The 25113-nt window shown below is 34.5% G+C and overlaps 1 protein-coding gene across 1 annotated transcript; it reads left to right on the forward strand.

The window, feature by feature from the left end:
* The first annotated feature begins 21055 nt into the window (after nucleotides 1–21055).
* LOC129895674 (NAC domain-containing protein 100-like) lies at nucleotides 21056–22567 on the forward strand. Its single transcript, XM_055971409.1, has 3 exons — nucleotides 21056–21356; nucleotides 21629–21900; nucleotides 22087–22567. The coding sequence occupies exons 1-3, from the start codon at nucleotides 21179–21181 to the stop codon at nucleotides 22474–22476; spliced, it is 840 nt and encodes a 279-aa protein (XP_055827384.1). The 5' UTR covers nucleotides 21056–21178; the 3' UTR covers nucleotides 22477–22567.
* Nucleotides 22568–25113: the final 2546 nt, after the last annotated feature.

Consider the following 25113-nt stretch of genomic DNA (forward strand, 5'->3'; position numbering starts at 1 on the left):
AAAAAAGTCAAAGTTCAGCAGAACTTAAGTCTTTTCTGGACTTTTTTAATTTGTTCTGAGCTAGAATTTTTGGGGTTGTTACATTAATGAGCTTTATTTTTTCATTATTCCTATAACCTTTTATCATTATAACACCTAAAATATTTAATAGTCATATGTTTATGATATTATTGGTATTTCATAATCCTATAAATTTAGACATTATAAAACTTTTCAGAATTCATTACATTAATCTTTTAAATTATTGTGTTTTTGATGCTTAAGGTCGTGGTCAGTATGATCTTTAATGTTTTTTTAGATATAATTACTTTTTACCTCTATTTTCTATCCTTTAGTAGTATAAATTTCAAGGTTTTTGATAATGAGTAATCATATTTTGGTTGGTAGTGCAATGAACACTATTTGCGCATGTACATATACATATTTTTGAAGCAATATCAATTAATCAATTGTTACAATCTTTAGCTTTTTCAAAGAAAAAATCAATCTTCTTGAGCATTAGGTATTGTAAAATTAAATTTTATATTTTGCGAGATCCTAAGAAAGATTATCCTTGTAGTAATGTTTAATATTTATAATTATATAATGATTCATTAGGTCTTTTCTTATTGTAATTTTTTTTGGTGTTTAGAGCTTTCTTATAGTGACCCTAAGTCATTTTTAACTTGTTTGGAATGATATTCAGTCACCTGGTCATATTTTTTTGGTTTTTATGCGAGTTTTAGTATTTTGAAACTTTTAAAACCTGAAAGGTTCAGCGGATAGTAGCAGCACCCCAGGTTGAGGTGCCACCAACATCTGTCATCTCCCATCCAATTAATGCATTGGGAGTTATGCCATTAATAGAGTAGAAGATGCTCAAAGTGTTCTTGAGACTTTATCCTTTAAGGTTTTCTAAGGATATAGGGGAGGACACCCATTAGTTCTTGACTACCTATAGAGAGAGATTATACACCTTGGATTTGGTAGATTTGAGAGGAGCTAATTTTACCACATATCAGCTTGATGAGCCAACCAGGTAGCGGTAGCGCTCATTTATGGAGTATAAACCAGTTGGGTCGCCTCTTGTGTGGTGGATGGAGTTTTCAAAGGCGTTCTTGGCTAGTTTTAAATCATAGAGCATTAGGGATCAACTCCGGAATTAGTTTTCTCAATAGAAGCATGGCTCCATGACCGTATCTGAGTATGAGGCTAGATTTCATGAGATCTCCAAACATGCTACTATGATTTTGCCTACTGAGCAGAAGAGAGTTTGTTGTTTTATTCGTTGGTTGAGCATGTAGTTACAAATTGAGATAGGTCTATAGTTTTAGTGGAATTCTCTTTCTTAGATGTTGACCATGCCCGTACCATGGAGCAAGGACAAAAAGACTCATCACTAGGGAAACTTCAATGGTTATCATTCTAGGGATAGGGATTCCTATAATAGGCCTCACCAGTGCTACCAGTATCAGAGTCAGTCTAGCCATCCTGTTCAGGTGTCACTCTGGACCTTAGAGAGTGAGAAATATAGTTGGGGAAATTTTGGCACATATTAGAGTTTGAGAGACTCATATTCAGGTTCTTTGAGCCATGATGGTCAACATTCTTAGGGTTATGCTTCTTAGGGATATTTTTATTATGGTAATATTTTCCATTGGTCTAGAAAGAATCCCTAGTGAGGGATGATTGCACCTGCTCCATATTCAGCTCAGCCAGTTTCAGCGATAGCAACTCTAGCTAGAAGTGGTTCCCAAGGTCACAACTGTCATGGTGGTCACTAGGGTGATCAACAAGGAACCAGGGAGGTAGGTTAGGTGGTAGATCAGATTTTCAGTTCAGAGGTGGACAGTTCTAATTTTTTGAAGCTCTAGTAAGACCAAATTGAGGAATCAAATAATTCCATCGTAGGTACATTTCTTAAATGCCATCAGCCCACCTCGGCTTTATTTGATCTGGGCTTTACATTCTCTTATTTATAGGTATATTATGCTTCTCGGTTAAGTTTGTGTTCTAAGATTCTATGAGAACCACTACATATTTTGACCCTAGTGGGTTAGTCCTTAGTAGTGGATCAAGTGTATAGATCATGTTTGGTGGCTATCTAGGGATGATACTCAGGCTGACCTTATTTTGGTGGATATGATTGATTTTGATGTTATTTTGGGCATGGACTTGCTATCCCCCTACCATGCATTCTTGGATTTCTATGCTAGATCAATACCTTAGATATGCATGGTGTCTCTCCAGTTATGTGGAAGGGCTATTTTAGTCACACGCCGACTGGGTTATATCTTATGTTTGGGCTAGAAAGATTATTTCTAGAGGGTTTTCATCTTATTTGGCATATATGTGGGAGGTGAGTATGAAGGGCCCTATAATTGATTCGGTGCTCGTTGTGTAAGATTTTATAGATTTTTTCATACAGATCTACTTGGCCTTACCGTAGAGAGTGATATTGATTTTTCTATTGACCTTGAGTTGGGTACCCATCCTATATCAATTCTTCCTTATCGTATGGCCCCCACAGAACTCAAGGAGATGAGTGTTTAGATTCTTAATCTCTTGGGTAAGGAATTTATTAGACCCAATATTTCACCTTGGGGCGCTCTAGTTCTGTTTGTGAAGAAAAGGGAAGGTTCTATAAAGATGTGTACCGATTACAAGCAGCTGAATAAGGTGATGATAAAAAAATAAATACCTTATGCGTCATATCGATGATTTGTTTTACCAACTTCAAGGTGTTGCGGTGTCTTCTAAGATTCACTTGAGATCTGATTACCATTAGTTGAGGATTAGGGAGGCAGACATCCTGGTCATTATGAGTTTCTAGTAATGTCTTTTGGTTGACCAATGCCCCAGACATGTTCATGGACTTGATAATGCGTGTATCATCTCTTTTGTCATTGTGTTCATCAATGACATTTTGGTATACTCATGAAGTAAGGAGGTGCGAGCAACATTTGAGGACAATGCTCCAGACTTTGAGAGATCAGCGGTTTATGCCAAGTTCTTAAAGTGAGTTTTAGCTTGAGTCTATAATATTCATAAGGAATATGGTATCCAAGGATCATAATATGGTTGATTCAATAAAGATTGAGGCTATTCGTGATTTGGCTAGACCTACTACAATTTTTGAGATTCAGATCTTCATCAAATTAGTTAGCTACTACAGATGATTTGTTGAGAGTTTCTCTTTGATTGCAATACTTTTGACTTGTTTGACTCGTCTTGATGTCCTATTTGAGTGGTCAGATCAGTATGAGTTGAGCTTTTATAAGCTCAAGGAGTTTCTTACTACCACTCATATTCTGACTCTTCTAATTAAGGGTGAGGGATTCATTGTGTATTGTGACACATCAGGCATTTGTTTAGGTTGTATATTGATTTAGCAAGGCTGTATAATTGCTTATGCATCAAGGCAGCTTAAGGTGTATAAGTGCAAATACCTCACTCATGACTTGGAGTTGGCAGTGATAATTTTTGCGCTTAAGATTTGAAGGTATTAGCTGTACGAAGTCTGAGGTTAGATCTATACTGGTCACAGGATTTCATAGAACATTATGAGGCAGAAAGACCTCAATTTGAGGTAGCGTAAGTGGATTGACCTCCTAAAGAACTATGACCTCTCTATTCTACTTCATCCAAGAAAGGCGAATGTGGTAGTGGATACCTTGAGCCGGAAGGTGATGAGTATGGATAGTGTAGCCTTCCTTACAGTTTTGGAGCAGTCTTTGGATTTAAACATCTAGTCCTTAGCCAGTAGGATGATTCACCTTGATATTTGAGATTCTAGGCAGGTTCTAGCCTATATTGGGGTTCATCTGTCTCTATTAGAGAAACTTTATGGTCGACAGTTTGAGGATGATACATTGGTAACTATTCAAGATCGAATTTTATGAGGTCACACCGTGCAGAACACCTTAGATATAGATGGTGTGCTGAGATTTGATGGCCATATCTGTGTTCTTAGATTTAGAGGCTTGATATAGTTGATTGTTTGAAAGGCCCATGATTTGAGATACTCTATTCATCCGGGAACAATAAAGATATATCATGATTTGAGGCAGCAGTACTAATGGAGTGGTATAAGGAGAGATAGTGGACTATGTGTCTCATTCCTTGTGTTGCTAGCAGGTGAAGGTCGAGCATTTGAGGTCGCTTGGTGGTGATTTCAGAGATTGCTCATTTCGAAGTAGAAATGGGAGCACATCACCATGGACTTCATTATGGGGTTACCTCAGACTTCTAGAGGTGTTGATAGTATTTGGGTCATCAAGGGTTAATTGACCAAGTCATCATACTTCCTTCCCATTTAGTCTTCTTCCATTGCTGAGAGTTGGCTCGTGTCTATATTCGGGAGGTAGTTCGTCTTCATGGGGTGCCTGTGTCCATTATTTTAGATAGAGGTTCTCAGCTTATTTATAGCTTCGGGAGGACCTTCCAAGAAGAGTTGGGTACTCGTGGAAGTCATAAATGACTTGGGTCTCTAAAGGAATGCTCTAAATGAAAAAAAGAAGACATTTACACTGAAATGGCCTAGAAGGTCATTACAACATCCACAACTAAAAAGGAATTTTGTCCGCGAAACTAAGAGTCAAGAAATACCTGAAGGCCAAAATAAGCTAGAGAACTACTCTTGCATCTCTTGTTCGGTATCCCAAGTAGCCTCCTCGATTGGACAATGCCTCAAACGGACCTTAACAATAAGGATGGCTCTAGATCGCAACCGTCTGACATCTCTATCCAAAATAGCAACTGGATTCTCCATAAAGTCAAGAAGTCATCCAACTCAATTGAATCATACCTGAGCACGTGAGACTCATCTGGAACATACCAGTGCAACATTGAAAAATGGAAAACTGGTGAATAGCTAAAAATGTTAGAGGTAGGACTAACTCATAAGTGACATCTCCAACCGTCCTCAAAATCTTAAAGGGTCTATATTCTTGGGTTAGGCTTTACCCACCTCCCAAATCTCATCATTCTCTTCATGGACAATACTCAGAGGAATACCCGATCACCAACTGCAAACCTCAACGGTCAGCGCCTATGATCAACATAACTATGGTGCTTACTCTGAGCTATCGTGAGCCTATCGTAAATCACCATCATATGATCTAAGGCCTCTTGAACAAAATAGGTACCATGCTGTTGGGGCTCTGAAGACTCAAACCAACTAACTAGAGAGTGACAACGTCTACTATATAAGGCTTCGAATAGAGCCATCTGAATATTTGAGTGGTAGTTGTTATTGTATGCAAACTACGGCAAAGACAAATGCAAGTCCCACTGACCTTCATAATCCAAAACACAAGCATGCATATTCTCCAACACCTGAATAGTATGTGCTGACTGCCCATCGATCTATGGATGAAAAACATGCCAAAATCAACACGATTACCCAACTCCTCCTGAAAGGTCCTCCAAAAGCTGGAAGTAAACTGAGAACTTCTATCTGAGATGATAGACACAGGTACCCCATAAAGATGAACTACCTCCAAAATATAGATACAAGCAAACCTCTCAGCACTAAACAAAGTATGAACAGGAAGGAAGTGTCCAAACTTGGTCAATCACGATGACCCAAATTCTTCCAACACCTCTAGTGATCCGAGGCAATCCTACAATGAATTCCATGGTGATATGCTTCCACTTCCACTCTAGAATGGGTAATCTTTGAAGCTCACCAATAGGCCTTAAGTGCTCGACCTTTACCTACTATAAACATTAGTAATGGAAAACATAGTTCTCAATATCTCATCTTATGCCACTCCACTAGTAATGATTCCTCAAATCACGATACGTTTTCATGGTTCCCAGATGGATAAAATATTTGGAATCATAGGCCTCATGAAGGATCAGTTGAATCCAACCCCCAACTCTCAAAAAACAAATATGGCTAGCAAATCTCAAAACCCTATCTACGTCTAAGGTAACCTAACCGACATCACCTCCCAATACTTCTCTAAGTGCCACCAAGGACTTATCCTCAAATTGACAACCACGAATTCAATACAATAGAGATGAATGAACTCCCATATAGGCTAACACCCATCCGGAATCTGAAATGGAAATCTAAGTCAGGTGTTGGCTAAATGTTAGATGTATAAAGCGAAAGGTCACTCTATAGTAGAAAGGAAGGCTAGACTACCTATACTCGCCAACTTTTGCCTCAAGGCATTCGCCTTGCCTGGATGGAAGAGAATAGAGATTTCATAATCCTTTAGGAGCTAAATCCAATGGCATTGCCTCAAATTAAGGTACCTCTAGGTTATAATGTACCAAAGACTCCAATGATCTGTGTAGATCTCACAACGAACTCCATACAAGCAGTGCCCCCAGAGCTTAAGTACAAAGATTAGCGATGCCAACTCTAAGTCATGAGTGGGGTAGCTGCATCGATGCATAAGCTATAATCCACCCCATTGCATTAAATCACAACCTAAACCAATGCTGGACACATCATATTACACTGTGAAGCCCTCGCCCTCAACTGAAGGAATAAGAATAGGAGCAGTAGTAAAAAACTACTTGAGCTTCATAAAACTCATATCACACTCATATGACCACTCAAAAGGAACATCATGTTAAGTAAACTGAGTCAAAGGTGTTGCAGTAGTAGAGAAACCCTCAAAATAGCATCTATAGTAACTTGCTAATCCAACAAAGCTACGAATCTCAGTAATAGACGTAGGCCTAGCCTAATCACGAATTGCCTTAATCTTCATCGGATCTATTATGATGCCATCCTTAGAAACCATATGCCTCAAGAATGCTACAGACTCAAGCAAAAACTTGCACTTTGAGAACGTGGCATAAAGTCACCAATCTTTCAAAGTTTAGAAAGCAATCCTCAAATATTTCTCAAGCTCTCACCGGCTCCGTGAGTATACAAATATGTCATCAATGAACACTATGACGAGGGAAATAAGGTATGACCTAAAAAATGGGTCATCAAATCCATAAAGGAAGTAGGGACATTAGTTAACCCAAAAGACATCACTAGGAACTCATAATAGCTGTAATGAGTCCTGAATGTAGTCTTAAGAATATCTACTACCCTAATCATTAGCTGATGGTAATTGCATCTCAAGTAAATCTTCAAAAACAACACGGTAGCCTAAAGCTGGTCAAATAGAACATTAATACGAGGCATAGAAAAATAGTTCTTGACCGTCACCCTGTTTAGCTACTTGTAGTTAATACATATCCACATAGTCCTCTCCTTCTTCCTCATAAATAGAACAGGGGCACCGCAAAGAGATACACTCGACTGAATGAATCCATTACCTAGAAGGTCCTAAAGCTGAAAATTGAGTTGCTTGAGCTGTACACGGCAATCCGATAAGGTGGAATAGAAATAGGATGAGTGTTTGGCTTCAAGTCAATGGAAAAATCAATATCACATTTTGGGGGAAGGCCAAGTAGGTCTACAGGAAACACATTCACAAACTCTCGCACTTTAGGAGATAAATAAACTGTAGGGCCCTTCCGACTAACATCTCTCACATAAGACAAGTAAGATAAGCATCTGCTAGCCACTAACATCCGAGCTTGTATGAAAGAGATAACTCCAACCGATATGTGACTACAAGAGTCCTAACATACCATTGATAGGATATCGAGCATGGATAAGGTAATAGTCTTAGCATATCAATCTAAGAACACATAGTGAATGGATAATGAGTACATGTCCAGAATCAAATCAAAATCCACTATATCAAGCAATATAAGGTCAACCTGGGTGTCCCTTCCCTAAATAGTCACAAGTAAGCTCTAAATACTTGATCTACTACTAAAGACTCACTCATTAGGGTCGAAATACACATTGACACTAATAAGGGTAGTGAACTCATACCCAACCTATGAGAACAATATATAGATGTATATAAAAAAGTAGAGCCCAGATCAAATAAAGTCGAGATAAGCTGCTGGCCTAAAAGAATTGTATATGTGATAACAACATCTGATGCCTTGGCCTCTGCCATTGTTGGAGCTTCATAGAAGTGGCCCTATCCGTCTCTACCTTGAGCATCAACTCTACCACTTGACCTGCCTCCCTAAGGACCACCCCGTGCACCCTAGTGACCACCAGTGGTCATGACCTTAGTCTCCACCTCTAGCTAGAGGTGTTGGTCGAGCCATATGAAGTAGATATAATCATTCTTTGCAAAAGGCAATCTCTAGACCAATAATCAAACTTCCCATAATCATAGTAACCCTACAAAAATCTACCCGCAATATAGGAATGGCCACCATTGCCTTAAGTACCCGACTGTGACCCACCTCGACCCTAACTCAAGTAGGCAAAAAAACCATACTATTGGTGTTGATGACTTTCTAAAGATTGAAGAGAGGATTTAATAGTCTGGCTAGACTGACCTTGTTAAAACCTCTGGCGGGGGCCTGTCATAAGAGTCTTCAGGACTAAAATGATACTCGGCATAGCTACCCTCCTGCATAACCCTTTTATCACTACCTCTATAGTCTTCACAATGAAGCTACTCAAATGAGCGAGCATATTCATTGTGAAGCTTATAGTTGGAGTCTCAAACCTCTGACAAAGAACCAATTTCTCTCTTTTTCAGTAGGTAGAAACATATTAGAGCGATGGGAGAGATCATGAAATCTAGCCTCGTACTCATACACAGTGACCTACTCTATCTTTGAGAACTGATCAGGGATCCAATCTCTGACACTTCATGGGATGAACCTGGCTAAGAAGCCCTCTAAAAACTTTATCCATGATATCGATGGAGACCCAGCTGGCCTGGTCTTTAAGTATGAATATCACCACTTTCTAGCTGGCCCATCAAGGTGATAAGTGATGAAGTCGGCTCCTCTTGGATCTACCAAACACAAAGTATATAGACGTCTAGGCAAGTAGTGACAAACCCATGTGCATCCCCCCAATTGCACCAGAAAACTTTGCTTGTGACAATCTCAGAAGCATCCCGAGCATCTTCTTCTCTCGTAGAGGTATGACTCCATCCATAATATATGTCTGAGCAGCGATGGGTATTTGTGGTAGCTAAATCTCTGGAGCTGCTGTGGTAGGTTGAAACTATGGCATTGGTGCAATTAGAGATAAGGTGTTGCATACCCTCAAAAACTATCAAGATTTGTGTGATGGATTCTTAGAGATTGAGAGCCAAAGCTAGACCGAGTGGTCACTGGGCTAGTCCCGACCCCACTAGCTGAGGAGGGATAGGAGCTACCTGAGTCTCCTCTACTAACTCTGGAGTCCTTACCCTCTCACAGGCTGAAATTCCATCCCTCGCACGACTTTAGGGATCATTCTCTACCCCTAGTTGAGGCTCTATCTACTGGATTGGGTGCATCACCCCTGGTTACTGCACCACGTGTATGATCAATCTTGTGAAATAATGAAACAAGTGAGATTATATGAAACTAATAAGACATACACTGCACGAAAGCATTACAAAAGAGAATCTTCCTAATGATGCCATGTAGCCTCCTGAAGATAGATTACGATGTCTCTACATCGATCCATGGGACTCTACTAGGCATTAGGTTTGTACGAGTGAGATCGGTGAATCTAGCGCTCTAATACCAACTTGTCATGCCTTAATTTCTCGAGTCATGATGGTACATATTATAACCCACTAGTAGGTAAGACAACCCATAATCTGGAGCTACAAGTAATGGGTTTAAGGATAGAAACTAATAAAAAAATCAATTTACAGAATTAACAGAAGATTCGCGGCGGCAGAAGTTGATCAAAACATATATATAATAAAAAGATCCCTCCACGAACCTGGAAGTTACATGTACAGAGTTTTTATTACCTTTTTAATCATTTTTGAGTCTTGATTAGGTGATCCAAACCCTATAAGTGCATTCGGGAGCCTCACCTCAAGAGCAATAATAGGGTGTACAGGCTCGAACCGTAGAATGAACTCTAATTACTCCAAATGCCTTTACCAGCATAACTTTGGTCCTAACCATAGAATAAGACCACCTCAGACTCGTTAGGGACCCACTTCAGCCGCTACTCCATAAGTCGGTGTTGAATCACTGATACCCCTGAACTAACTACAAACATGATGAGTCAATCGCAAGGATAGGACCATAATAAAAAAAAGGAAAACTAAGCTGAGTTGTAGGCTTACTAAGATCACACTATCAAACTAGAGTTTATTATATCAATCTGTGGGAGGCTAAGCCATTCAAAGCGACATCAAAGAAAAACTAAGGCCTATCGGCTCCAAAGCAAGAATTTTGAAGGCAAGCACTAGTCACAACCTAGACTAAGTCCAAACATGCTTCAATATCAACAACAAACCATAACAAGTTACACCACAAGGCAAGGATTATCAAGTAAAGAAAACAACATGCCAATGACCCTGAATTACCTGAAATAAACCTAAAACATGGATTCTAAGAAGCTAAGCATTATCAACTAGGTACCCACCCAAAATTCATGAAAATCAACATACATTTACATATTCAAGCTCAATCTAAAGGATGGGAATTCGTAACCTACCTTTAGGTTGAATGAGCATTCTCCATATTCAAGCTCAATCTAAAGGATGGGAATTCGTAACCTACCTTTAGGTTGAATGAGCATTCTCCTAATGATGTATCCAAATGTTTTCCCTTCTGTAAGGCTTTTGAATGATGCCATGCTATCAAAACTAGGATCACAACATTAGTACGTTCTTTTAGACACTAAATTCATTTAAAATAGAGATGGACCAATTTTAAAGTTTAAAATGAGAATGTGGAATCTACGCCGGAATTTGTCAAATGGCCCTAATTAGCTCTCCAAACTTGTGTCCCAAAATGGAACACAATTTGGGGCTTGGAATGAACACAAACAGCCATGCAATAATTAGCTAAGAGAAACTGATCTAAAAGGACAAGGAAAGGTTAAGGGATAATGAAATTACCTCCAAAATGAAGCTACAAAGCCTCCCCAAGAGTCCCCACACAATGCTCCAACAAATTTCGACAACAACACTTAGTTTCACCAAAAATCGAGCTCCCAAGCTCTCAAATAAATTTTCAAAACTAAGATAGAAGACCACAAAAAAGGTCTTAAAGTGACAGTAGGTGTTGTAAAAGTGGCCACTTAAGCGACTGGCCATCCACAGGCAGGCCTTGATAAATATAGCCCCTAGCTGCTAATGTGGATGTAGCTAAAGCAAGGCCAAGGTCACTTAAGAGACAGGCCCACAGATAGGCAGGCTCACTAAAGTGAGCCCTTGGCCACTAAAGCGGCTATCCCTAAGTTGGACAGGCTCACTAAAGCGATGCCCTAACCACGTAATCTAAGGCTGCTTAAGAGAATCCATGGGCGCTTAGGCGACTACACCAGCATGAGGCACCAGAAAATTTAACCAAGTCCCAAAAATCTCTAATGGATTGCTCAAGATTCATTCGGAACCCCATGCACATAAAAAAAACTATACTGTCCCATCAAATTTGATGTATTAGACTCAATGGCGATGTCAAAATTTCTAACCAAGGTCATCTCAATAAAAAATAGGTCTGACACCCAAGTGCCTTTTTAGCCAAAGTCCACAAAGATCTCGAAATTACTTGAAAGCCTCAGAAAGAGCACAAAGGGTCATTTTAGACCAAACTCATCGGAGCTATCAGAACTCTCAAAATTCCATTCAGAGCTGTTCACCTTAACTTTTGACCAAAGTCAACTATTCAAGTTTTAAAAGTTCCAAAATATAAAAACTTGTATAAAAATCAAATGAACGATCAGGCCACCGAAATATCAGTGCCATAAAGTTATAAATGAATTGGGGTCACCATAAGAACGCTCTAAATAACAAAAAGAAGGCATTTACACCAAAATGACCAGGAGAGTCATTATAGTTGGTGATCGGGTATTCTTTCGAGTAGCGCCCATAAAGAGCATGATAAGGCTCGGGAGGTGGGGCAAGCTTCACCCTAGGTATATAGGACCTTTTGAGATTCTTCAAATGGTTGGTGATGTTGCCTATGAAGAGGCCTTACCTCCTGCATATTTAGCTATTCATCAAGTTTTCCATGTTTTTATGCTATACTGATATGTTCCTGATGAGTCTTAATGCTCTAGTATGATTCAGTTTAGTTGGATAATCATTTAACCTTTGTGGAGTAGCCCATTGCTATTTTGGCCAGATATGTAAGGCGGTTGCATTTGAGAGTCATTCCTATTATTAAGTTCTAGTGGAGGTATCATCCCATCAAGGAGGATACCTAGGAGACCAAGCATAAGATGTGAGAGCTTTGGGTACTTCTTGACTAATTACTTTCAAGGACGAAAGTCTTTTAGTAGTGGATATTGTAATGATCCTCTAGGTCATTTTCTTGGTAGTGTGTTATTTTTCGATGTTAAGAGCTTTGTTATAGCAATCTTAAGTTATTTTTGACTTGTTGGGACTGACAGTTTGGTCACCTGGTCATTTTTTTGGTTTTTATGTGAGTTTGTATTTTAGAGCTTTTGAAACTTGAATGGTTAACTTTGGTCAACATTTTAGAAAAATGGCCTCAAAATGCTATTTTGATGGTTACATTAGCTATGAAATATTGAGTTTGGTCTAGAAGAACTTTTTGTATGGGTCCCGAGGCTTCTAGACTCATTTTGAGAAACCTTATGATTTATGGCCAAAACAGAGCTTGAGTGTGGGACCCAATTTTTGTCGAAATGACATCTTTTGGAAGTTTTTACATCTTCATTGAGTTAGAAATGTCAAATTTGGTGGGGTTGTATAGTTTATTTGTGAGCATGTGTTTCTGAACCAATCTCGACCACCCCATCCGAGAATTATTAAACTTGGTGTTCTAGCTGATGCAACAATATCTGGTGTAGGTGAAATCTTTCATCGCAGTCATGATGAAGGACTTTGTAATTATGAAGGTCATTGTGTATGCTTGACGTGATCGGGTAGAATTCTGATCACAATAAGCATTTTGAGTGGGTTGACCATTTTTGGTCAGCATGATCATGAGGTTTGACCTCTATGATTGCGAGGCCTTGTTTATCTGTGGGTCACAATAAAAACCCTAGATATCGTGATAGAGATGAAGATCTTCATCTTTTAAATGAGACCAACCCTAAAATTTCAATTCAGTTAGCTATTTTGTGAAGTTGATATCTTGAGTTTTAGAGCTTTGATTAAGCTGGTTTTTGTCTCTATTTGCTAGAAATTGTTAGAACTTCACATTGGACCTTTCGTATAGCATTGTAGGCTCAATTTAGAGATAATTTCTTGTTCCTAATACTTCTAGTTCCTCTTTAATGGTGTTTTCGTGAAGATTTACTGTATGAACCGTTTGGGGCTATTTTAAGCTTGAAATTGTACTTGTTTTTAGGGTACAAGTTCCTTGAACTGTTTGGGATCATTTGACGTAGTCAATTTTAGAATTCCCATTATGGGTCCCATCAAGCCCTTTTTTACTCATTTTAGGGTCCGTTTTCAATTATTGTGATTTAGGTGTCAAAGCATATGTATTGGCATTGTAATAATTTATTTGATAGTGTGGTAGCAATCAGAGGTTGTTTGGAAGGGAAAAACTCTAAGTTACTTAGTTTAAAGATCCCGTGATCGACTTTGAGGTAGGCTACGACTTATAAGTCTTTAGATTGAGCTTTTGTTAGTAAATTCATGTTGATTAGCTAGCTTTGGGTTGGGTTTATAGCTTATATCATGTTTAGTTGATAGAACACATGCCTTAGCCTTATTTTCGAGTAGTTTATGGAAAATTGAGCGTGCTTTCCTTGGTTGTGTGAATTGTCGCATGTCTTGTGGATCTGATTTGTTGGTGTTTTTGGCCTTAGCTTAGGTGTAGGCTAGTGATTGCCTTAGACTTGCATTTTGGAGCTATTAGGCCTTAAAAAATTTTGTTGTTGCTTCAGATGGCTTACCTCCATGTAGACTGATATAGAAGACTTGGGTCTGATAGTATAGATCCTACGCTAGGCAACAACTCAGCTTTTATGACCATTCATCCTTAACTTCCCTTATGTTTCATCCCTAGTGTGTTTTCTTTGCGATTTGGGGCATAGGTTGTGATTTGGGCCGGGTCTTAGATTTTCAAGCTAGAGAGGGTCCCTGGTGACTCCGAAGGATATTTTGATATATGATACATTTCCGCTTGAAGAAAAGCGTGTGATTTGGAGACACTTAGAGTCTATTAGCCACGGTTTGGGAGCTGACATATCTTTTTTAGACATGGTTCGAAGCCCTGACATACTTCTTTTAGCCACGGTTTGAGTCTGGATATGCTTCTATTGGTAAGTTTGAGCCCTGACATGGTGATTCTATTCAGTTCTTCAGGGTACCTTCGCAACGGTTCGAGTTTGGGGTCAGCTGATTTAATTCTGGAATATTTAAATCTTAAGTAGTATTATCATTAGCTCTTTAGTGTACTCATCAAGCTTATGGGGATCCGTTTGGGTTATTAACTTTCCATTTGTGCACGAGTGTCCTTCTAGCTTATAGGGGTCCAGTTAGGTTGTATAAAGCTACTTTACTTTACTATTATGTTCTTTCTAGACTCGTGAGCTACATAGTTGGAATTACGTTACCTCTTCATTCTTATAACATCTAGTTGTTGTTACTTTCTCGCTTTTCATATTGTCTTTACTTTCCAAGCACAATCGACCTATGATGTCTACTGGGTACTTGTTATTTTAGTACTTATATTACACTCCACATCTATTTTCTTGATTCAGATTTGAGTGCCAACCGACAACGGTTATTCGAGCCTTCGTGGAGTATCTTCGGAGATAAGAGGGTGAGTTGATGGCGTCCTAGTTCGACTTATCTCCATCTGTGTATAGTTTTGACTAGTCTTTTATGTTTGAGACTAGTCTGTAATTTTTAGTCCACTTTGAAGACATACTCTTTTAGCAGCTTTGTACTATGTCCACCAGGTCGTGGAATGGATAATGTACTTTGTATATTAGCCTGTTTGGATTGACTTATTTTTAAACAGTTTATAAATTGAAAATTGTTTATTAGTTTTAAAAAAAAGTAGATGCAGGCCAACTTTTTTTTTGACTTATAAGTTGTTTTCAACTTATAAACTGCTTAAAATAAGTCCATCCAAATAAACCCAACTATTTATTGGAACTTATTTTAAGCACAAAATGACTTTAAGTTGGTCATTCAAATACTCAAAAAAAGCTGAAAACAGCGTATAAGCCAATTCAAACGGCCTCTATATATTATTTTGATGTCATTTTTATTTCTACTATGTTTTTCCTTTATGTTGTTATAAATTTTTGTTGGTTGTTGATTCTGTCTAATATGCCTGTTACTTGTCGTTCTGGGACATGAATTAACTTACCTACTGATATGCTATGGTAAGTGCCATCATGACTCAATTTTTCGGATCGTGACAACTTACTGCATTATTATATGGATGAAAATCATTTACACCTTTCAGTTTTGGTTTAAAAATCAAACTTCTTTCCTCAACTTTAAAAAATAGTTATTCTCCCTCCTTATCCTATGCAAAGCCTATTTTGTCCTTGCCATTTTTAATCCTCCATTTATGTAATATCTTTTTATATTATATATAATATTTTTACTTTTTATTTTAGATTTTTATTCAAGTTCATTAAGATTAATATAAGTGGATTAATCTTTTTATAAGTTTGTTGCAAAATCTAATGTTATTTTTTATGATTTTTATTTTAATATTACATGCATTAATTATGTACATATGTGTGTATTATGTGCATGCATATTTAAATTTTACTTATTTGTTAGGCATAATAGATTAATGTGATTTTAACTTGGCCTGAATTAACACATATGAAACCTTAGCTTCGCTAATGTTCGCCACAACATTAGTGGCTTAGTTGTTCGCGCTTTCCCTGAGCTTTTTTTTATAGAAAGAGAGTAAAGGGGGGGAGGGCATAGAAGATTGGTCCACTCTGAAAAGTTTAAGTGTCTGCTTGTGCATACCCAAAGTTGGAGGACATAAATGCTAGTTGAAGGTAAGTTAAATGGCACATTTATGTATTTTGTCCATCTCTTATTCTCTGTTATCGATGTAGATTAATAAATATTGATTGCCATTGATAAAGTATTTTTAAAATTACAATATAAATGGATAATCTTTTAAGAAATTGTGTATGAAATATGTCTTTATTTTTATTAATTATTTTTGTATTACTTGCATCGAAATATGTTTATAAGGTTATCGATTTATAATTCAGTTAAAATTAATGAAATTATTTTTAATTTTTTTCATCCATTGTATTATAGAACGACATTAGCTTATATACTCGAACAATATTTCTTACTTTTCTTTTTTGGACGAAATTTATGTTTTTTATATAAATTGAAAAAAAAATATTATGATTTTAAAGAAATATAAAAAAAGGAAATAAAGTTGATAATGTAAGGGTAGAACAGACATTTAAAAAGTCAAATAGAAAAAAAGGGGTGAGAATGACTATTTCTCAAAGTTAAGGGGGAGTTTGATTTTAAAAGTAAAATTGGAGAGCATAAATGAATTTCACCTATTATTATATTCATCATTTAGTTTGACTCGAACAATAAGATAAATGATATTGAATGATGATTGATTTGTGGGAGTGAATATGGACAATAGCTCAGAAAATTGTAGTGCATTGATTTCACATTTTTTTCTTCTTTTATCTTTTAATGATTAAGATCGTAAGAATAAGGTTTCTATATTTTCTTCTTTATTTTTTTGTATGTTCTCTCTATGATTCCTCTTTAGTTTGTGTTTTATATGATTTTTTGATTGTCGTATGTTTATAACTTCTTTTGGTTCAAAATAGTAACTTATGACCCTGTTGGAAGTTTGTTAACTACTAACTAAATGTTTCTTTTTCCTACATGAAATCATATGATGGTAAATACCTCTCCTATTTATAGTAGGGAAACTTACATAAATACATTATATTAAGAAAATATTTTTCATTTACAGCAATAATATTCTTTTCACTGGAATTTATAATACAATTTTAATATATTTAGCGAGAATAATTTATAAAACTCATATAATACAAGTTTTATTCACGGATAATATATTTATTCACTTTAGTACACTTATAATATACATTGTGTGAATTTCTTACCAAACAAATATAATATATTTTAAAACACTTATAATACATTTATATTACAGACATAATTTACTTTTAATACATGACAGATATATCATAATATTGCTATTTATTGCTATAGATAGTAATAAATAAAAGTTATCGCTAAAATCAGTAATTCGTTATTAAAAAGTGTTCTCCTGATAATTTTTCCTTTATAGTATGTTTGGTAAAATTATTAATATTTTACCATTTTTCATAACCATGCAAAACGGGGACATATTTATTAGTTTGGTAATAATATTAACAAAAATCCAAGTCTGTTTCGATGAGTGTTAAAAAGATTTGATAATTATGTGTTGGTTAAAGTGGTGATATGAAGTTAGAGATTAAAAGGGAAAATCCTTTCGGTCAAAAAGATTTGGCCCAAATTTGGCCAAAATGGTAAAAATGACCTATTCATACTATAAACTAGTTCTTTTTTGGAGATTTTTACCCTTCCCTTCCAAAATCTAAATTATGCTTATCAATTTATTTATTAACTATTGCCCAATATATGAGGAACATTCTCAATACATAGGTAATGAACTAATTTTCAAATTCCCAAAAACCCATAAATACATACTTATTCCATGTTTCTTTAAGTATGCCACAAAACTACCAATTATGTATAACCTTACTCTTTTTCCTTCTTTTATATATAAAAAAATCTATAAAGAATACAACATTTGAATTGATAACTAGAAAATGAAATTGAAAGATTGAAGTGAAAGACAAATACACTAACAATATTAAGTTCAAAATAAATTTAACTCACACTCAATTCAAATTTATAAAATAACTTAGTAAGTATAGATGTTAACACTTGATAATAGTACTTGCTTTATTATTCTTTTCTTCCCCCATCGACAAATTATACCACCAACACATAATAATTATTAATTATGCAAATTATTAATTAGTACTTACTTTATATAGAAATTATAATGCGTACTAATATTTTTCATTCAGACACACCATATCATAATACTAGTATATCAATAACATCTCCATTTTGATTAATTGTATACATTTACATTCAATACACATATACAACCTCTACACACTACACCGTCATGATGATGATGATGATGATGATGATGATGATGATGATGAAGAAGAAGAAGAAGAAGAAGAAGGAGAAGGAGAAGGAGAAGTAGAAGGAGAAGTAGAAGGAGAAGAAGGAGAAGAAGAAGGAGAAGAAGAAGGAGAAGGAGAAGAAGGAGGAGAAGAAGGAGGAGAAGAGAGAGGAGGAGGAGGAGGAGGAGGAGGACTAATATTTTACATTCAGACACACCATATCATAATACTAGTATATCAATAACATCTCCATTTTGATTAATTGTATACATTTACATTCAATACACATATACAACCTCTACACACTACACCTTCATGATGATGATGATGATGATGATGATGGAGGAGGAGGAGGAGGAGGAGGAGGAGGAGGAGGAGGAGGAGGAGGAGGAGGAGAATAATTTGAGCTTGGTGGAGTAATAATATATGATCATAAATCTCTTTTATACTCATTTTAAAAAAAATATATTTTAATACTTTTAAAATATGTAGTTTAAAATTTATTTAAACATAATAATTAATAAAATTACTTAACTAGAAGTCATATTAATAACAAATACAATTATTGATTCGCAAATTATCATATTGGCGTAACATAGGGACATAAGTGTCACGCCCAGGAGGGTACCCTAGACGCGGTCGGCACTTAAAAACCATTACTAACTCTAAGCGAATCACTTTGTCTGGTCACACATCCGTTCATTCATTCAATCAGCGGAAGACTTAAAATAAAGAGAAAAAAGGTGAGCAAATCCGATCAACAGTCTAACTCAAGGAAGAAAGGCCATAGACCAACAAATCAAACTCCAATCTGCCAATAAATCAAACTTCAATCTATGTCATGAGAATAGTCTGACAAGAACAATTTTGAAACATTCTTTAAAATATTGTTGATGTAACCATCTTGTATTTTGGAGACAATTTTTTTTCTTTTTTTTTCTTAAAAGAAAAGCACAAACTTTAATGAATTCATTAATCATTTAATAATTTTATATAATTTTATTCGCTAATTATATTTAAAGAAAAAACAATTATAAATTTGGGAACATATACTTATTTCAATGTACTTAATTGCATGTTATTGAGTAGTTATTATAACTTCTAATTAGAGAAATATTATTTGTATTTGTTATGAATTTTATTTGTCTTCTTCAATAGAAAGAACTATGTTACATGAATATTTTTTGTTAAAAAAATGTATATCTTAATTATGTATTACTTTATTTTACATACATTAAGAATTATGTAATTTAATATAGTATGATACATAAAGTATATATGTTTAAAATATTATAACTAATAATTAGGTATTAAGTGATCTTCTATATTTCTTTGAAACATCCTTTTAATAGTATTATTAGAGTAATTGGATATTTTACTTCTGGATAAAATTGATGAAATAATTTTATCAATTACTATAAAGTATAATTCTGGTATAACATAAAAAATATTAATGCGTTGTTTAAGATGAAGTTATAAATATCTAATTTTCAATCATTTTTATTTAAATTTAATTTCCAAAATTGAATTCTTGTTTTTGTGTTAAAAATGGTAATTGTTTAAATATACACTAATCATTGAAGAATTGGATATAATTTGTTTAAGTGGTTATATTTGAAGAATAATGCAATTATAAATTTTTGAATCCATGCTTAATAATTACCAAATTTGTATTATTGAATGATTAAGTATAATTTCTAATTAGATAAAATATTTATTTATAATTACTACTAACGTGAGATATGGGAGGAGTAGGTGGGGGATGTATATGATTCAAACATAATTTGAATTGTAATGGATTTTTTTTATGTAAAAATGAAATTAAAAAAACTTTTTAAAATTAAAGTGTATAATTTTTTTTTAATTAATTAACCATTGTTTTTTTAAAAAATAAAATAAAATGAATTGTATACTATACACAAACATAAAAAACAGAAATATATGAAGATTTTTCATCCTTCTTTATTTATTATTTCAAAGAGTGTGTGGAATAGGAAGAGTCAACTTTATTTTTGGGGAAACCTAGGAGAAATAAATGTAAAAATCAAAATAAGAATATTATGAAATTCTTACAAATAAAGGTTATCATTGTCTTTTTACCATTTTAGCTAAATTTGTGCCAAATATTTTGAGTCATTTAGCATTACTCAGATTAAAATGACCGTGAAGGAAAATGTTTTTTTTTTTACCTAAAAATAAATAAAGACCTTTTTATTTTCTTTTTTTTTTGGGGGGGGAGGGGAGGGAGGGGAGAGTTTTGAGATTTTAATAGTTCAGTTGATTAGCTATATAAACTTTCACTTTATTATTCAAGGTTTGATTCCTACTTTGTAATATCCTTTCATATCCCCAAGTACTTTTTATTTTTTTCTAGAAAGTATGACCATTTTTAATTTCGCTGAACATTTTTTGAATACCAAATGCCAGAAAATAGAACTGTCTTGGTCAGTACTATTTACAAGATATTTCTGCCCCAATTTCCGTTTCATTTCTTCCTTATTCCAAGTAGAACTTTTTTGTCAATAAATGTGATTTACTTCAACAAAACCCGTTCCAACAGTAATGAACTTAACACCATTAAGGCTCCATATATTATATATATAGGAGTTTCATGACTAGTGTATATTATTAAGGGATTCAAAATATGAAAGAAGTAAATATATGAAAAATTTAAGATATAAATAAAAAAAATATTTTTAATCATATATTAATAATGTAATCCTTTGACTCTATCTAACTCGTCCTAAGCCCAAAATATATGATTTCAATACCAAATTAGAAAGAAAAATAAATGGCTTGCGAAGCACGTTTATTGTTAAGAAAGCAGTATTTAGGGAGTTGTGTTCCTTTTTCCTCTCAACATGGCCTTTTTATTACAACAAACATTTTCTTCCCTAAGCCCCACTTTCCATATAAGCATCATCTTAGCTTCCTAATTTCCATCCTCTAATTGTTACACTACCCTTTTTCTTTCATACTTAATCAAAAGGTTCGTTTTAATTTGAAGCAACAATTTGTAGGCAGAAGATGGAAAACTTGTGCAACTTTGGTGAAGAAATGGAATTGCCTCCTGGTTTTCGTTTTCACCCTACTGATGAAGAACTTATCACACACTACTTATGCCCCAAAGTTTTCGATAGTACTCATTCAGCTAAACCTATTGCTGAGGTAGATTTAAACAAGATCGAACCCTGGGATTTGCCATGTAAGAACTATTTTCTCTCTCTCACCCACACACACACATATACTCTCTTTGTCCCAATTTATATGATCTACTTTAATTGGGTACAAAAATAAAATAGATATTTTAAAGTTAAATTGTTACTAAATATAGAAATTTGTCATTATTTTTAAATTGACTAAAGAAAATGTGTAACATGGGACAGAATATATAGAAAGAACAAGAACACTATTTCTAAATTTTGAATTCGCCATTTTTACAAGTGATTGCTTGAATCTCCCTTAATCTCTATGTAGGGAAGAGAAAAATGGGTGAAAAAGAGTGGTACTTCTTCTGCATAAGGGATAGGAAATATGCAAGTGGTTTAAGGACAAATAGAGCAACTGATGCAGGGTATTGGAAGGCAACTGGTAAAGATAAAGAGATAATACTATTCAAGTTGAAAACACTTATTGGAATGAAGAAAACTCTGGTTTTCTACAAGGGGAGGGCACCTAAAGGAGAAAAAACAGATTGGGTCATCCATGAATATAGATTACACGGCAAATATTCACTCCAAACTGCCAAGGTAAAAAGAAAAATTTTAAAGTTAGTTTGATCAAGCTTAAAAAAATATTTTAATTTTACTTTTTGTATAAATATTTCATGATATTTCTGACCTTTTTCTTTAAAAATTAAAGTGAGTCAGTATATTCATATGAGGAATCTCAATTAATTACTGTTAGACTCGTTCTTTTTGTATGTTGTTGTACAGAATGAATGGGTAATTTGCAGAATCTTCAAGAAGAGTGCACGAGGGAAGAAGATACATATTTCAGGGCTAATGAGAAGCAACAATAATATCAATGACAATTCAGTGTCTTCAAATTTGCCCCCTCCATTGATGAACATATCATCATATGAGAATCAAATTATAACAAAATCCTCTCATTCTCATGTGACCAGCTTCTCCAATTCAATAGAGAACCAGAAACCTCAAACTAACTTGGCTGATGACTTGTATGGGAATTTTGGCTTAATGCAAGAGAACAAAGAGTCAGAAGCAAATCAAAATTACGAAATTGGCATGAGGGCTTATGAGGATCATGATTTCCCAATCCCTTCATTTGGGCCAGTGGATCTTGATTGTCTTTGGAATTATTGAAGTTGACAGAATAAGCTACTTGTTTCAATTCTATATTAATAGAGCCAGTGGATTTCCATAGAATATATATATATATATATATATATATATAGGGACGTAATGTGTTATTATCATAGCTCATCAATAGTTGTTGTTGATATAGTGTCAGTTATTTTTAATTTATAGGGTGGGCTCGTGAATGTATTAATTGGGAATCGAACGCTATGTCGTTGATGGTTAGGGCAGAAATAGCAAGAATTTGAATTGTTGCACTGATTTTGAATATATATATGTTTCTCAATATTTGGCACCACATAATTAATTTCTAGTTCCCAATAGGCACTTTTCGTTGTTGCTTTTTCATTTGTATCAGAAAACCTGACACGTACTACTGTAATAAAATTTGGAGAAAAAGATAATTGTATATGTACCTTAAACTTGCATCAGAATGTATTAAATTTGCTATCAATTCGAAATAGCTTCAAAGTCGACTTTGCCTCTCAAGAAAACAAAGCGTAATCATCACAAACTATGTTAGTGTGTTGATTGAATCCTGAAATAAGTTTATATTTTCTTTTCTCTGATTTTTCATTTTTTGTCTTATATTGTTTTTCAACTAAAGTAGAAGACTACTTTTATAAGGAGAGCTTGAACAGTTACAATGTAATTTTTCCCTCTTCTTTTCAAAAAATTAAAATTATCCTTTGATTGATTTTTTTTCAGAAATAAATTCGGGAAACTTACATAGATATGTTATATTAAGAAAATATTTATCATTTATAGCAATAATATTTTTTCCGCTGGACACTTATAATACATTTATAATACAGTTTTAATACATATTACTGAGAATAATTTATAAAAAATATATAATACAAGTTTTATAATATAGCGCCCCAGTTAGGAGGCGCGAGCGATTGGATTTAAGTGTTATGCGGAGGAGTAGGGGTAGACCGAAAAAGTATTGGAGAAAGGTGATTAGACGAGATATGGTAATACTCCATATCATCGAAGACATGACCTTAGATAGAAAGGAGTGGACACCGCGAATTAGGGAAGAAGGCTAGTAGGGATAGAATAGTGTCTTGTTGTGTGTCGGTTTAGGGTGGACGTAGGTCTAGACATGCCTTTATAGTTGTGTTGTTATTGCCTTTGATTATCACATCACTTTGTTATCGTTATTGTTCGTGTTTTATAAAATTTGCATCGCTTTTTGTTTTTTGTCATTATGCTATATATATATATATATATATATATATATATATATATATATATATATATATATATATATATATATATTGTTTTTTCTCTTACTTGAGACTGTGACTTTAGAGCCGAGGGTCTTTCGTAAACATCTTCTCTATCTCTATGAGGTAGTAGTAAGGTCTGCGTACATCCTACCCTCCCCAGACCCCACTTGTGGGATTTCTATGGGTATGTTGTTGTTGTTTAATATACTTATAATACATTGTGTCAATTTCTTACTAAACAAATATAATATATTTTAAAACACTAATAATACATTTATATTGCATGCATAATTCACTTTTAATATGTAGCAAATTTATCATAGTATTGTTATGTATTGCTATAGACGGTAATATTTAAAAAGTATCGCTAAAATCAGTAATTATTTATTAAAAAGTAGTCACCCAAGTAATTTTTTCAATAAATAGTATATTAAATAGGATAAAATTGAATTGAGTCTAATCGATCCACGACCCAAAGCTTACAACTATGTTTTAACATAAACTTATATGTGATCTTAAAAATCAAGTATAACATGTTTCTTTAAATGATGGATTAGCATAAACTTATATGTGATGTCAAAAATCAAATGTAACTTAGACAGTTGTAGCAAATTCACTTGGTAAAGCTAATAAAATTAAGAAACTAGGAAAAAGAACTTGATCATCCAAGGCTAGCCTCACAGGTACATTCTCTCTCACACATACATTTTATTTGCCATTAGTAGTCATAAGTAATTGGTGATCTCCAAAAATAACATCGAAGCTGCAAAAAGATACAATAAAGATAAAAGAGAGATTGTAGAACGTTAGTGTACGTTGCAACCAAAGTTTGAATACTCAATTTGCAACAAAATGGTAAAATGTTCAAATTTTATGACAAAAAGCCTCCCTTGTTACTAATTCGAGATAATATCTTAGATAGACGCTCAATTATGAATTCTTGTCTCAGAAATTCACTCAATTATGAATTTGTTTCTTATAAAGTCACTCAATTTTGATTTTAACTCAAAAATCACTCAACTATTGAGTTATTTACTTATAAAGTCATTCAACCTATTTAATTAATTTTTTAATCAAATTTTGTTGACGTGGAATTTTTATTTCTAACCAAAATTTTAAAATATAAATATATTCATTTAAATCATTTAATGACCCGCCCACTTGACCCGACCTACTAAAAATATAATATTGACCCTTTTATTTTATCTTTATTCTCCTTTTTTTTAAAAGGGGGTCATATAATATTTTGTCATCAACATTAAATCTCAAGCTGCACCACTCATCCATTTAACAAATTGTTCCTGATTATTTAAAAACAAATTGTTCTCGTATTTTCCTGTTCCTATTTAATTATTTACTCATTGCTTAGTGGAGGGACAGGTGGTCGATGAGAAAGGAGGATCTTGAG

This window comes from Solanum dulcamara, chromosome 7 (genome assembly GCF_947179165.1).
Source record: "Solanum dulcamara chromosome 7, daSolDulc1.2, whole genome shotgun sequence".
NCBI classification, from domain to species: Eukaryota; Viridiplantae; Streptophyta; class Magnoliopsida; order Solanales; family Solanaceae; genus Solanum; species Solanum dulcamara.